Raw genomic sequence first — 16,952 nt, forward strand, 5'->3', positions numbered from 1 at the left:
TAGAAGAATTAAACAGTTGAAGAATTTTAATAGAAGGCTGAATCTATTGTATGTGTATTAAACTTTCTGAAACCACCTGGCATGTTACCACTTTATATAAGAAATGCCTTGTTGAGATTTTGGATTTATTTGTCTGATAATATTTCCCCAAACAACAAGATATATTATCTGCCTGTCTCCTTAAAAAAACATTCCAGCAGGAACTGGAAGGGAAAACAAACCAAGGAACCCAACTGGATGTTGAGAATATATCTGCAATTCTAAAAGACTATAACTTAGAGAACTCCAAAGTCTACTCATTTGTTTTCTTATGTGTTTGAACATGACTTGAAATTATATTTTAAACATTCTCAAAAAAATCCTGTGGACAAAAATTATGGATTTACTCAAGAGACAAGAAACAAAAAATCTGGGAGCTACATTCTTCTGACATATTCCTGCAAATGTATGATTAGATCTGTAAAAGTGTTAATATTTGTTTTGTTTGTCTGTCTGACATGTAAATGTTTATCGTCTATATTTTATAATTTTACTATTGTACACTGCCTAGAAGTTACTACAGGCAATATAACAAATTTTAATAAACTTGAAACTTGATGGGGGGATAGGATAAAATATGTATTTTTTGCCCTAGAACAATTGTGCTCCTTCCTAGATTTCAAGATCACTCGAGTTTAAGTATTGTGCTATAGATGGAGGTATATAGACATTGCTATTGCGCCTATGTTATATATTTAGGACTCCTTTTACAAAGCTGCATTAGGCTTTTTTTAAATTGCTGGCTACGGCGGTATTAGCTTCGACGGTATTAGCTTCGAGCTAATATTGGACTGGCTGGTGATTTAAAAAAAGCCTAATGCAGTTCGTAAAAGGGGTGTGTGGGGGGGAGGGGAGGTTAGTTTCCCAGAGTCTTTATACCCCTCCCTCTATTTTCTTTTAATTGTGGTCTATGAAAGATTATCTTTATACCTATTTTTTTCATATATCTTTAATCATGTGGAGGGGCATTTTCGATAGGACATCTATGTTTGAGTTTGGACATTTGAGGAAAGATGGCCAGAAATCCAGTAGAGAAAATGTCCATTCTCAAAACAGCAAGATGTCTTTTTTGTTTGTTTGTTTGAATGACCTATGCAGATGTTTGGTCCTTAGCACATCTATCTTTTATGGCCATTCTCAAATATAAAGAAGGCCACATGAAAAACACACAAAAGCAAGTTTTTCAGATGTTCAAGCAGTTAGAATTCTTAGCAAACTGTTCACAGATAGCTGAGCATTCCTCAGCACAGCAGAAGGATTATTGCAGAGGAGAAGGTGTGGTGCAGTGGTTAAAGCTACAGCCTCAGCACCCTGAGGGTGTGGGTTCAAACCCACGCTGCTCCTTGTGACCCTGGGCAAGTCACTTAATTCCCCCCATTGCCCCAGGTACATTACATAGATTGTGAGCCCACCAGGACAGACAGGGAAAATGCTTGAGTACCAGAATAATTCATGTAAACCGTTCTGAGCTCCCTTGGGAGAACAGTACAGAACATTGAATAAATAAATATTAAAAGTCCCAGGTACAGATGTCACTTTAACTTGCTTCAAAACCCACCCAAAACGTACTGTACCCACAACGATAGCCCTTATGCCTGCAAGTGTCATCTTAATGTAGGTACAGTAGGTTTTGGAGGGCTCAACAGAAGTAAGTTAAAGTGATATCTGTATCTCAAACTTTTAATGTGAAATTCACTACAGTATTTCTTACAATAGCCTTTCTGCTCTCTGGGCTCAAATGTCTATGTTACCATCTGAAGCTGTTTGGACAGATAACTTTTCAGCACCCCCTGTAATATATTTTAGAATGTACTGATTTTTTTTTACATCTTTGGGTGGTGGAAGGGGGTCGGTGACTACTGAGGGAGGGTCATGCCTTAATCCCTCCAGTGGTCATCTGGTCAGTTTGGGTATTTTTTTTTTTTTTTAGCATTTAGATGTTTTTAGAACAGGTCTAGCTCCAAACATCTACAAAAAGAGCCCAGGACATTTTGTTAAAGGTTTGATTATACACCTCTAACATGCCCCCTTAAGATTTGGATGCACTGGAGACAAAGCAACCAGAAAGACATCTATAAAGTCAGTTTTAAGAATGCCCACTTGGTTTATGCTGTATTTTGGATATCTATCTTTTTTGAAAATGAGCCCCATTGTATCTGTGTTGCTGGATCATGAGAAATCTTGTATAATGATTTTGAAAAATTAATAAATATAAGAATTAAAAAATAAAAAAGACTGGGGTAACACTCCTGGGTAGTAAAAAATATTTTTTGTGAGTGAGAAAGTGAGAGAATGAGTGAGTGAGTGAAACAGAGAGAGAGAGAGATCCTCCTATTAGCCTTTTCCTTTTGTGGTGTGTGGTGTGTGATTTCATTTTTGTTTTTTCTGTTTTCAGACTGATTTTAATTTTTATTGTAAACTGTCTTTATGCATAATTTTACTGTGAAAGGCATTATATCAAATTTTATGAAACAAACATATCAATAATTCACACTGACTACATAGTGAGTTATAGAACGAGTTATGGGTGAAGAATGGCCAAAGACTGCACACAGTTCTACAAACTGTCACTTATCTTGAACATAGTCGAAGAGCTATATTTAAGAAAATACTACACAAGTTAGTTGCTGGGATGAGGCGTGCTAAGCACATATTCTATTATGCCAGTTCTGCACTGAACTGCCATTATAAAATATTAGTGTATATCCACAGTTTTATGCTTAATTTTAGGCACAAGCAGCTATGCCATGTCAAAGGCTGCTGTAAGTGCTCATGCCTAATTGTTGGCAGTTAGGCGTATAACTCCTGGTAGTCTATAACCTGCATGTCTAACTCCTTAGCATGCCCCTGACCCACCTACTCCCCTAGAAGTTGCGCACGTTGCAATTATTGCATGCAATTTCTAGTATAGCGACTAAGGGCAGTTGCACATACAAACGCTAATTGATATCAATTTAAGCCAATTAGCCAATTATTATAGCAAGTTGTATGCGCAACTGCCCTTATTCCATAACTTGTGTGTGCAACTTTATGTGCTAGGCATATACATGGGTGTGCAAGTTTATAGAATCTGAAGAATAATGCACAGTAAAGTACTTTTCTGCGCAGTTGCTATAAGGGAAAAATCCCAAAAACCAAAAAAATATTTTTTCGTGGTTTTTTTTTTAAATTTTTCATTGATTTTTGAGTGGTGATTTTTACAGTAGCTATAAGGGACCATACTGGGAATACCCCCAAAAGTTAGTACACAGGCTTTATAGCCAACTGCTTGTTGTAAAACATTACCAAACTTTACCACATTTTAATAAACAGGCCCCTAAAATAACTACCTAAGACTTACTATTTCAAACAGTAGAGGCTTCCATTTTTTATTAATTTCATTTTGAATGCACTTCTCTTCGTCACTTTGGTGCCGACTGCTGCCAAAGTGTGCAATGCAATATCCATATACAGTATATGACACACTAGAAACCCGACACAAGTTGTGTGTTATCTTCAGAACTCCGGAACATTATAATCTTTGGCTCTTTATGTTGATTCAATAAAAGTCACAACCTGCAAAGAATTGAGCTTTCCCCAGAACTGATATGGTCAGCGCTTCCAGATTTATGTTTGTTTTAGCTTCACGTAGCCACTGATCATGCTGGTGCACTTTGTCAGCTTCTTCTAGGAGCCTCCCAGCAGTGACAGTCTGCTTGTCCACTTCTGACATCTTTATCACTAAGTTGTCATTTCTCAATTTATTTCATGAATGTCTATGTGCCATATGCCCCATTCATAATTTGTCTGCTGCGCTCATTCAGATCAATGTGTCAATTGCCTTTTGGACATTTGTCATTTTGTTCCCTTTTATTTCCATGCACCATTTGCCAAGCTGTCATTCCGTAATATTTCCATTCATTTCCAAGTACCAACTTGTTTATTACATGTCAGTTAAGTTCTTCCCATCCCTTGTAGGGACAATGCATTTGTTTTTTTAACAGATAATTTCATTTCTTCTATTAAGGGCCTGTTGGTTATTTGTCAGCTACATATATTCTTTTTTTTTTTTTTTTTTTACCATGCATCCTCATTTGTATTTGACTTTTCTATGTATTTCTCATTGCACTTCATTGTCTTCTAACAATTTTATGTGTCAAATATATGTGTAGGTTTCTCCGTTTATTTTGCATACAAAATAGGGATGCACATTGTCATTTCACTGAGTTTTACATCATTTTGATGCACATTATTTTAATTTAGCATGAACATTAAAATAAAATGGCTCACAGTAAAACAAAATAACATATTTCAAGGCCCTTTTACCAAAGAGTGTGAAAAGTGCCCTGTGGTAGTCCCAACACGGGTCTTCCTGTGCATTGAGCCACTTTTAGTGCTGCTGGTAAAAGGCAGATTTTTCTATTTTCTGATAAATGCCACATGCTAATCTCCGCATTAGCGCATGAATAGAGAATGACACAGTGACATAATTCATCACCGTTCCCGTCCCCGCAGATAACCACGGGAAACAATCCTGTGTCATTCTTACGTGTCTATCTCAACCTCAGTCCTTCTACACCAACATTCTTCAATGCAAGGCTTAAGGGTCTGTGGTTGAGCCCATTTATACTCTTGATTCTTCCCTCTCTCCTTGAATAATGACATCGAGATGGTTTCCCACGGTTATCCACGGGGACAGAGACGGTGATGAATTTTGTCACCCTGTCATTCTCTATGCATGAACCCCTATCACAGAGACTGTGTCTGAATTCAAGAAAGTGCGGGATAGGCACGTGGAATCTCTTAGAGAAAGAGATAATGGTTACTGTGGATGGGCAGACTGGATGGGCCATTTGGCCTTTATCTGCCATCATATTTCTATGTATTTGTAGACAATAAGGGCTCACACACTAATCCTGTGACAAGCAATTTGTGTGTGATAATGCCCTCACAATAACCAATTAGCATAGTTGTGCCCACTCTCCACCCCAAACATGCTGATTCTGAAACTACCACGGGATGCTAAAGCACACCCCATGCTAGTGCTTTCTAACCTGCTATAAGCATGCATTAGTGCTTACCACAAGCTAGTAAAAGGGTCCCTTCGTGTTTCATTGTTATCGGTCAAGCAGGAACTCTCTCTTATGTGTTTAATGTACAGCACTGTGGGGTTCCCCAGGAGTCTGTGCTGGGACCGCTACTTTTTTAAATATTTATCTCTTCTTTTCTTTGGTTTATTTATCTTTACACATCCAGGGGGGTGGGGGGTTGGAAGGAGGGGAATAAATATTGATGGTGATATTTGGGTAATATTATTCTTTATTTGTATTGTATATTAGGATATATTATGATATTATTATATGAAGGAAAATGAAATTATTGAATGATATTTATGTTACCTGTATAGATAATAGTGGAATATGTGGAATATCTTTTGTTCTTTCATTTGTATGACACTGTTTTTGATTAAAAATCAATAAAGAATTTAAAAAAAATAAAATATTTATCAATGATCTAGAGATGGGAATAGTGAGATAATTAAATTTGCTGATGACACAAAGTTGTTAAAAATTGTTAAATCACAGGAGGATTGTGGAAAATTCCAAGAGGACCCTGTGAGACTGGGCGTCAAAATGGCAGATGACGTTTAATGTGAGCAAGTGCAAAGTGACGCATATGAGAAAGAGGGTTCTGTGTTAGGAGTCATTACCCAGGAAAAGGATCTAGGTGTCATTGTTGAGGATACGTTGGAATCCTAAGCTCAATGTGCGGCAGCTGCTAAGAAAATAAATAGAATGTTAGGAATTATCAGGAAAGGAATGGAAAACAAATATGAAAATGTTATAATGCCATTGTATCACTATGGTACGGCCGCACCTCAAATATTGTATGCAGTTCTGGTCATCATATCTCAAAAATGATATAGCGGAATTAGAAAAGGTACAGAGAAGGGCAACAAAAATGATAAAAGGGATGGGATGACTTTCCTATGAGGAAAGGCTAAAGCAGCTAGGATTCTTCAGCTCGGAGAAGAGATGGCTCAGGAGTGATATGATAGAGGTCTATAAAATAATGAGTGGAGTGGAAAGGGTAGATGTGAATCATTTGTTCACACTTTCCAAAAATACTAGGATTAGGGGATATGTGATGAAGCTACTAAGTAGTAGATTTAAAACAAACCAGAAAAAATATTTCTTCACACAATGTGTAATTCAACTCTGGAATTCGTTGCCAGAGAATGTGGTGAAATCAGTTAGCTTAGCGGGGTTTTAAAAAGGTTTGGATAATTTTCTAAAAGAGAAGTCCATAGGTCATTATTCAGATGGCTTGGGAAAATCCACTGGTTATTCCTAGGATAAGCAGCATAAAATCTGTTTTATTACCAGTTGATAATTCCCAGAATCTGTAGGATTCAGGATTTCTCCTTTTAATACGGGATTTAAGAAAGTTTTTCCCCTATCTTTCAAATAGATACCATGTTGTAGTAGTGAGTTTATCAGATTAGCAAGCCATTGGAACAGATTATCTGGCAATGAGCTTAACAACCTTGCAGCACAAGGGTCCAGTCTATAACCCCCTTTACAACAGTGGTTTCCAACCCTGTCCTGGAGAACCACCAGGCCAGTCGGGTTTTTGGGATAGCCCTAATGAATATGCATGGAGTAGATTTGCATGCCTGTCACCTCAATTATATGCAAATCTCTTTCCTGCATATTCATTAGGGCTATCCCAAAAACCCGACTGGCCTGGTGGTCCTCCAGGACAGGGTTGGGAACCACTGCTTTAGAAAATCATAGAAGCATTGTCTTAACATCATGTCAACCAACTTAAATGAAGTCCACATATGAATAACCTCTAAAATTTCATCTACTTCTTCTTGAATAATAACAAATAATAATAACAAATTTGAATAACATACTCTACATCTACCTGCGATTCTTTGCACTCCTTTTAACAATAATACCTTTCACAACTAAAGACATTTTGTGAATCAATGAACTAAGAGTCAGATACAGCCCAGGAAAATTAAATGATCATTTTCAGCAAAGTCATATGTAGTCATAGTAAACACATCCATGCATGTCTCAAACATAAGAATTAAAAAGTAGAGCTATTTCACAATTTTTTATGCAGATGCAACATGGAAGTAGTTATTAAGACTCCCACAATCAAGCTATTAATTGGCATTTCATTAAATAGAAGCCTGTGTTAGTGGCAAGGCCATTAAGTCAACAATTGCAAATATTAAGGGCTCCTTTTACAAAGGTGCGTTAGGGCCTTAATGCGCGGAATAGCACACGCTAAAATGCCCCTCTTGAGCAGGTGGTAGTTTTTCGGGTAGCGTGCACTAATCTGGCGCTAAAAACGCTAGCGCACCTTTGTTTTGTGAGTGTAATTTCACTAGAATTTTTAATAGCCCAGTGAGGTAAACCTGTGTTAAGTCTAATAAGCTTCTACTCATTGTAACCGTGACCTCCCACCGTTCTATTCAGAAATTATTAAAGGTTGCATGGAAATTGGAACAATGAATGGCGGGTACATGCTAGCATTACTGCACTGACTGCTGGCACGATAAATAAAACTACAGCTAAAGCTTGGTTCATGATTAAGATGGTGTTGTCACTTACCACAAGTGAGAGAGGCCGCTTCCAAGAGACAACGCCAATCAGCCCTGACAATAGCACCTGGAAACAAGTGGAAAATGTCAGCAGGAAAGGTTTAAGTCCTTTCGGACAAACTGAAAAAGGCAAACAAAGGTTTAAGCACATACAATTATACTTTTAAAATCATTTTATATTACATATACTACAATTTAGGACAGGGGTGTCCAACCTGTGGCCCAAGGGCCGCATGCGGCCCCATAAAGGATTTTGTGTGGCCCCGGTCGAGGGCGATGCAGTGTTTCCTCTGCTGCCCCCGGGTGTTTACCGTCTTGCCGGCTCCCTCCTCTGTCTTGCTGCAGCGTTTGCACGTTTGCGCGGCCCCAGGAACATTTTTTTCGGCCAATGCGGCCCAGGGAAGCCAAAAGGTTTGACACCCCTGATTTAGGGTAACCATGTATCTGATAAAACCAATGCTGAGTAGAGATGAGAAAGGGGTAAAACTCAAACTACGTTAAAATCCTTTAGAGAAAGTACAGATGTTCACCAGAACTTATGGCTAATAAAATTAATACAAATGAAACTGGCTACTGAAAAATAATTTAAATTAGGTTGATTCATACCTTATATTAGGCCTTGCAGCCTTGGGGAGGGGGAGAGCCCAGGGGTAAAAGAGAAAGAATAAAAGCTGTTTAAAAACCACTGGGGGGAGGGGCCTGGAAATTAAGCTAGAAAACTAGAAATACCCAATTTAATCCTCAGATAGAAATGGGAGGAATGTAGAAAACCGGAGAAGAGGAAACTGGAAGGAGAGGAAGGGTGAGTGATTTTCAAGTAGAACAGCAACATGAGAAACCAAGCTGATCCAGGAGGCTGGCCACTTCTGGCTTCATTATTGGTCTCTACTGGTTGCCAGTTGAGGTTGTAGGGTTGTTTTAAAGTTTTGCACTTTAGTATTTTATAATATACTTGCGTCAGGGTATCTGTTACTATTGTTAAATTTATCAACTAGAAAAACGGGAGTTCAATCAAGCAATATAGTACACGAGCATGAGTAAACTAAGATACCAAACTGTATTTTCTTTGCTGTGTATATATCAAGCTACTAGGTAGTAGAAGTTTTTACCAGTGACCGTGAAGTGTATAATGGATTATGGGAAATTTCATAAACATCTGAAGTCATTTCTCTTTCAAAAATCTGTTACTAGACAGTACATTAATTACAGATTGTAATTTGTATTTTTTACTGAGACTCTGCCTTCGGTCCTGATCCTGCTAAACTGTTTAGTAATAATGAACCAGACGCCGCGGGAGCATTTTGCCAAATCGCTATAGGTTCTGTCGGTCTCAATCCCGCCCCCCCCCCCCCCCTCTGAAGTTACTTTCTGATTTTGAGGGGTAGGATTGAGATCAGCAGAGCCTATAGCTATTTGGCAAAAGGGAAAGCCCCCTCGGCCTCTGGCTTCATTATTTCCAGACAGTTTAGCAGAGCTGCTCGCAATCCAGATGCGCCACTGACTCTTCACTGTCCCCTCCTCCCGGCAGCCATCAAACAGCATGGAGGACCACCATGGTCATGGCTGCCATCAGAAGGAATCAGCTGTCTGCATGTTGGGCCTGCCCCTGACCCGCGACTCTGTTCTCCACAGCCAGACCCCTGGTAGGTTTAAATTTTGATATATTTTAAAAACTACAGTAGTTAGAGAAATACTTAAGCGTAGACTCAAATTTAAACCGAGACATCCATTTTTGGGCCATAATTTTGGCCCCACAATCTCAGTTTATATACAGTACTGGCCAACTGTGTATTAACTTGCAAAGATTATTAGCAAAACCTTTCTTTCTGATTATAAATTCCTCCTGAGATCATATGAATGCAAATATCTAAATTTCTGTGCAACTACTATATATGTTACTAGTCTTATAGCCCATTACATTAACAGGTGCTAGAATATATGTGTGTGTGTCTGTCTTTATTTCTTTCTCTCTCTCTCCTTAGCCGCTTTCTTTCTTTCTTTTACCTTGGCTGTTCATCACCACCCCTTGCCTGCTCCCCCTGTCCATTCTCCCTTCCTTTTACTTCCCCTGTGTCCACCACCACCCCTTCACTGCTCTCCTTATGCAGCAGCAGCCTTTCTCCCTTTGTTTTACCTCCCCCTGTCCAGCAGCACCTCTTACCTTCTCCCCCTGTCCAGCAGTAGGTGACCCTTCCTTTTTCTCCCCCCCCCACCTCCTTCTTATCCCTATGATACACTTACCTTGCTCTGCCCGTGATCAGAGGTTCCCGACAGCCGCCCAGTTGCACCCATTGGAAAAGTTCCCTCTGCCGCATCCTGCACCCCTCCTGACGCGACTCCCGCTGTCTTTCTTTCTGTCTGTCTCTGTCCCTGGTCCCCTTTGTCTTTCTGTCTTTCTGTGTATCTCCCTGCCCCTGTGTCTTTCTTCTTTTCTTTCTATCTCCCTTCCTCCCTCTGTCTGTCTGTCTGTCCAAAGCAGCATTCCCTCCCCCTCCATTTCCCTCCCCCCACACCAGTTCCCTGCAGCAGCATTAGCGTTTCCTCTACCCCCCTTTCCCTTCCCGCGGTACAGACTATGAACCTGGCGATTCCAGCGTGTGCAGCAGTCTTCACATGCTGCTTCGGGTCCTTCTACTGGCCTGATTTACTCTGGCATGTCACTGATGACATCATCAGAGACGCGGCAGAGCAAATCAGGGCAGTAGAAGGGCCCGAAGCAGCGTGTGAAGACTTCTGCACACGCTGCTTGAATCGCCAAGGTAGTCGGATCCGCGGGAAGGGAGGGGTGGGGCAAAGGACTCGGGTCCCGATCCGGGGCGGAAAGTTGCTGGGCTCTTCAGTGGGGGCGCTGAGCGGCCAAGATCCCTCTCCTCCGAGACACCCCCCACCCGCCCGCCCACTCGCCCGCTGGAGGAACAGAGATCGGCGGCTGGCTGCGGTCCCGGCTTGTGGAGGCATCGGCGGCTGGTGACGTAAGTGCGCATGCGCACTCCTACCTAAGGTGCCCTACATCTCACGGAAAACGGACGCACGCAGATGGCAGTGTGCATGCGCGGCCTAGCATTTTATTATATTAGATAGTGTAACTGGCTTTAAAACTGCAATCATTATAACAAAATATTACTTTATTTTGTCTCCAACAATTATATGGTTTTTATTACAAAGTCTTAATGTTTATTTGGCATTGTTACTATTCATATGGTTAATTCTCATCAAAAACTGGCAAAATGCCACCAACAGCCTTAACAGAAATTAAAACATATTTGTCTGTCAGATTTTTGTACTTAGATTTTACTTATTCCCCAAGAGGCTATTACCATATTTTTCACTCCATAAGACTCACTTGACCATAAGATGCACCCAAGATTTAGAGGAGGAAAACAAGAAAAAAGCATTCTGAACCAAATTCTCCCTGCCAGGCTCTGCACCCTGTCCCCCTTCCCTGCCAGGCTCTATACCCTGTCCCCTCCTCTGGTGGTCTAGTTGTAGGCCGGGACAGAGCATAGGGCAGGCTGGGACAGGGCACAGATATCAAGGCAGATGACTTTTTAAAATATGCAATGTCACCTCAGTAACAACTATAGAAAAATAGACAAATATAGTGCAAAATATAGACAGCAGATATAAATTCTAAAAACTGACACATTTTGATCACTAAATTGAAAATAAAATAATTTTTCCTACCTTTATTGACTGGTGATTTCTTTCTTTCTTTCCATTCTCAGGCCCAACAATTGTCCCTTCCTCCCTACCTCTTTCCTATGTCCCCCTCAATGCCTTCCAGCATTTGTCCTCTTCCTTCCCCGTTGTCTGATTTCTATCTTTCTTTCCTTCCTTCCTCAGGCCAAACAATTGTCCCTTCCTCCCTCCCTCCTATGTTCCCCTCTCTGCCTTCCAGCCTTTGTCCTCTTCCCCCCCCCCCAAATTTAGGCCTTCAATACCTTCCAGCCTTTGTCCGCTTCTTCCCCCCCCACCCCCACCCGTTGTCTGATGATTTCTTTCTTTCCTTCCTTCCTCAGGCCCAACAATTCTCCCTTTCTCCCTTCTTCCTGTTCCCCTCACTGTCTTCCAGCCTCTGTCCTCTTCCCCTCCCCAGCCTGCCTGCCCGACCACTGGATTTAATTACCTCCTGCTGCTGTGAAGACACACCGTCAAAGCAGCAGCGGGGGGAGGGGGGAGGGGGGACAGACTCATGGCTCAGCAGCTCTGCCAGGCCTTAGAAGGGCCAGGCAGGTGCAACGATTGCACACCACCAGCCCAGAAGCCTTACCCCCAACATCTATTCTGACGTCAGCGAGAAGATCCGGGCCATTCAATTGACATCAGAGGTAAGACTTCTGGGCCGACGGCATGCAATCGCTGCACCCGCCTGGCCTTTCCCTTCTTCTACTTTCGGCAGTGAGCAACCAGTAGAGGCGGGCGAGTGGCAGTCCTGCAAGGTAACGGGGGGGGGGGGGAGGAGGAGGAATTTGGGTGTTCGCTCCATAGGACACACCCTTTTTTCCACCTACTTTTTTTGGGGGAAAAGTGTGTGCAAAATCAACGTATAACATTAAAGAAATATGAATACTCTGTACTGAGGCATTACTCTATCTGGTTGCAGGGTAGGTTTATCTAAAGGTAATCACAGCTTCTACTACAAACTCAGCCATTCTCAGATAAAGATTAAGTTCATCCTATTATTCACACGAACACCATTCAGGACAATTGAAATTGCCTGTCCAATTCTTTCAGTCAGTAACCAGCCATTACTTTAGACAAAGAAAATTCACTCATTACATGGGTAGGGAATATGACCTCTTGCTTCACGGTTCTGTGCTGCAGTGTCAGTCAAAAAGCTCTCTGCAATTTGAAATCATCTAATTACTCATGCTACATGGTCTCAGCAATTTAGTCACATGTAAGAAAATGGAATTAACATTAGTATAGCTAGAGGGGAGAAAAAGGTTCTCACCCCAACATGTAATACAATCAAGCCACTATATATTTATAATTTTAAAGCATTTTAGAGGAATTCCACTGAGAAACTGGAAAAATACATACCAAGCAGCCATTCTTACTAATCTATTCAAATGACAATTACTAAAATGAAAAGCTGATAGTTTACTGATTATCTCAAGGTTATTGCTTAAATCTGTGCAGTGAGTAAAAACAAAAGATCTAATATCGGAAACCTGGACCAATCCCTGCGGAGTACCTCAAGGTTCACCACTCTCACCCATGCTCTTCAATGTCTTCATCGCCTCCCTTGGTACCCTATTAGACAAACTCGAAGTAACCTCATTCAGCTATGCAGACGATATAACCATACTCCTTCCCTTTGACTCACAAGACCCCACTACAACAGATAACCTGGTAAAAACCCTAGAAATAGTGGAAAACTGGATGACAGAACACAAACTGAAGCTCAATCCAGACAAAACTAAATTTCTACTGCTTGAAAAAGACAAAACCCCTTCGATAACAGAACTAGAAATAAAAACCACCAAATATCCTATACAGACCACTCTCAAACTCCTTGGAGTAACAGTAGATAGATGTTGCACTCTTCAGGTGCAAATCAACAAAATCACACAAAAAGCATTCTTTACCATGCGCAACCTTCGCAAAATTAGAAAATTCTTCGGCAAAGAACAATACAGACTCATAGTTCAATCCCTAGTCCTAAGTCTACTGGACTATTGCAATATCCTCTACCTTCCTTGTCCCACCTACCTAATAAAACAACTACAGACTGTCCAGAACACTGCCCTCAGACTGATCTATTCCCTTCGAAAATTTGACCACATCACCAACGCCTTCCTAGATTCACACTGGCTTCCAATACAAGCCCGCATCCAATTTAAGCTATATTGCATAATATTCAAAACATTAAACGGAACGGCACCCTCCCACTTAAACAACCGCCTAAATAGGAACCTCTATTCCAGACAAAGGAGAACCCAGTCCCCTTTCTCCTACCCCCCTTATAAAGGAACTAAGCGCAAAAAGATGTACGACAACCTACTAGCAACACATGCAGCTAAATTGGACCCCTCCATCACCAACCTACTGACAGCTTCAACTGACCTCAAAGCTTTTCGAAAAGAAATCAAAACCATACTATTCAAGAAATACATTCTAATTTCCTAACCCCACTCCTCTCTCCTCTCTCCCCTTCTTAGGATCCTCCCTTCAACATGTGATTTAGACCTAACGCCTTTAACTGTATTCCTCTTCCTGAAAACGTCCAGCTATCGTTTAGATGTATTAGGCCCTACGTCGTTAATTGTATTCCTATTCCTGGAAATGTCCAGTTATCTTTTTGTTGTAATCCGCTTAGAACTGCAAGGTACAGGCGGAATAGAAGTCATTAATGTAATGTAATGTAATGTAATGTAATGAGTCGTCATCACAAGAAAAGGTGACATTTTTGTAATGTACAATATCAGAATTGTGATAAATGAATGCTGAGAAGACACCTCTGAAATTTTCACATACTACAGTATATGCATAATATTAAATAATTTTGCATAATGCATCCAACAGGCAGTCTTAAAACAAAAGCATCCTTTTATTGACAATGTAGGACAATTTATCCTAACTCTACAGAAAAGTAAGGGCCTATCCACTTCAGTACTACTCTAAGGTAAAATTATAAAGGTCTGCCATATTCCCCAAAAAATGTTTCCACTCCTTGCCTCACCCCTAACCCTTGCTATTAATATGTATTTATATTATAGCAGAAGACTTTGCCTGTCTCTTTTTCTGCCCATGCTGTCAGGGTGCTTTGGCATTAGTCAGCATGCAAAAGTATACGCATGCCACACATGTGTTCTACGCCACATCCAGGATCACAGAAAGGCTCCCACTGCAGAGTCAGAATGTGTAGATCGAAGATGGGAGGTGGGGGCAATCAATCAGTCTTCTCTTCCTCCTGCACAGAATCTATCTCACTATCACAACCATCAGCCCTAGTTCAACCTTCTTCTCCTGGGCCTCTCCACTACCAGGTATCATCACTGCAGTACACACCAGTGCCTCCCTATCTACACACATCTCCAATCAGCAGGAACATTCGTCTTACTCCCCGCTGTCTGCATTCTCTGAGCCTGCTATGCTACCCCAGAGCCACAGCTGACATCAGCATCATGACATGGCTCCTCATTCTCAGGTACATGCTACTAGCTGTGCTCCAAAGTAGAGAATGACACAGGGACACATTTTTCCCCGCGAGTTCTTTTCCTGTCCCTGCCCCATTCCTGCAAGCTCCGTCCTCATCTGCACAAGCCTCAAACGGTTCATAGACTAAACCGTGCGAGACAATCGCGTGCGGACAATGCCGGGCAAGCAATCACACGCAGGATGTCAGTGCGCTGGATTAAAATAGTATTTTAAAGGGCTACAAGGGGGGGCTACAAGGGCTACAAGGGGGACCCCCCCCATACACACACTTTACTTAGAACTGTTGGAGCTCCCATTGTGGGGGGTGTTGGGGAGGAACCCTCCATTATAGAGGAAACAGCACTTTTCCCCTATTTTTAGGGAAGAATTACAATTTCCTCTGTAAGGGGGGGGGAGTAGTTTTCCTACCCACCCCCAATGGGAGTGCCAACAGTTCTAAGTAAAGTGGGGGGGGTTCCCCCCCCACACACACACACCCTCAGAGCACTTCAAAATACTGTTTTAATCCAGTATGCTGACACCCTGCATGCGATTGTCTCAAAGGCATTGTCCGCGCGCGATTGTCTCATGTGGTTTTGACTCATCACTGCCTCAAATACTTTAAAATCATAAGTGTTTGAGGCTTGTGTGGTTAAGGCTGAGCTTACAGGAACAGGGCAGGGACAGTGACAAAACTCACAGGGACAGGATGAGGAAATTGTGTTCCTGCGGGCGCTGGGACAAATTTGTCCCCATGTCATTCTCTACTCCAAAGCCTCTTTCTATCAGCTCATGCCACCATGACTCAGAGCAGGAAGAGCCACAAAAATATGTTCTATGGATGCCTCATAAACTCTCATAATGGGACCCCATAACCACAGCTTTAATAGATCATATAGGGAGGGAGGAAGAGTGCCTGAGTAAGGTGGGGAGGAGGGTAAAGAGTAACGCTGGAGATGGAGGGAGGAAGGAAGTATGCCTAAATCAGGTTGAATAGGGGAATGAGAATAGCCTTACTGGGTCAGACCAATGGCCCATCAAGCCCAGTAGCCCGTTCCCACGGTGGCCAATCCAGGTCACCATTACCTGGCCAAAACCCAAGGTGTAGCAATATTCCATGCTGCTGATACAGGGCAAGCAGTGACTTCCCCCATGTCTTTCTCAATAACAGACTATGGACTTTTCCTCCAGGAACTTTTCCAAACATCTCTTAAAACCAGCTACGCTATCCACTCTTACCACATCCTCTGGCAACGCATTCCAGAGCTTAACTATTCTCTGAGTGAAAAAAAATTTCCTCCAATTCGTTTTAAAAGTATTTCCCTGTAACTTCATTGAATGTCCCCTAGTCTTTGTAATTTTTGAGGAATGAAAAATCAATCGACTTATACCCATTCTACTCCACTCAGGATTTTGTAGACTTCAATCATATCTCCTCTCAGCCCTCAGGTCAGTAGAGAGAAGGGGTAGGAGCAATTTGCCTGAGACAGTTTGGGGAAGAAAAGGGAAAAATTGTACCTGGATCAGGCTACGGAAGAAAGTCACACATATAACTTCACCACCACACACCCTATACCTTTCACACCTATCACACTCCTCTCTCAACACACATCCTACCCCAAGTCATCACTACACATTCTAAATAACCACTTATCCTGCACAATTCCATGCATTCTTCCTCCCCTAGCACACTCCTTCACCTACCACACATGGCAAACATCACTTTATTTTCCTCAGCAGTCTTTCATAAATAATGGGTTATGGTGTCTTCCGAGTTGCTAATACAGGGGAAGGAGAAATGGAGAGGGGTACTGCAAGCGAGCGAGAATGTTAGGAAGAAGAAGGCATGAAAGAGAAGAGTATTGTTGATTCAGAAAGAGTGAGAGAGTGACTGCATGGTTTCCCCCATATCTGTCTCAACAACAGAATATGAACTTTTCCTCCAGGAAATTGTCCAAACCTTTCTTAAAACCAGCTACACTATCTGCTCTTATCACATCTTCTAGCAACACATTCCAGAACTTCACAATTTTCTGAGTAAAAAAATATTTCCTCCTATTGGTTTTAAAAGTATTACCCTGTAACTTCATCAAGTGTTCCCTAGTCTTTGTAAATCTTGATGCAGTAAAAAAAAACTGATCCACTTGTCCCTGTTCTATTCCACTCAGGATTT

General features: G+C 41.5%; 1 protein-coding gene across 1 annotated transcript in view; it reads right to left on the bottom strand.

Annotated features, from left to right (window-relative positions):
- The window catches only part of FAM189A1 (family with sequence similarity 189 member A1), a 748,741-nt gene that overhangs the window by 409,948 nt on the left and 321,841 nt on the right, over window positions 1-16,952 (bottom strand). The window contains exon 2 of the mRNA XM_033920182.1: window positions 7,647-7,703. Coding sequence (XP_033776073.1) covers window positions 7,647-7,703 — 57 coding nt within the window. The remainder of the gene's footprint in view (window positions 1-7,646; window positions 7,704-16,952) is intronic.

The sequence above is a fragment of the Geotrypetes seraphini genome, chromosome 14, assembly GCF_902459505.1.
Source record: "Geotrypetes seraphini chromosome 14, aGeoSer1.1, whole genome shotgun sequence".
Classification (NCBI taxonomy): domain Eukaryota; kingdom Metazoa; phylum Chordata; class Amphibia; order Gymnophiona; family Dermophiidae; genus Geotrypetes; species Geotrypetes seraphini.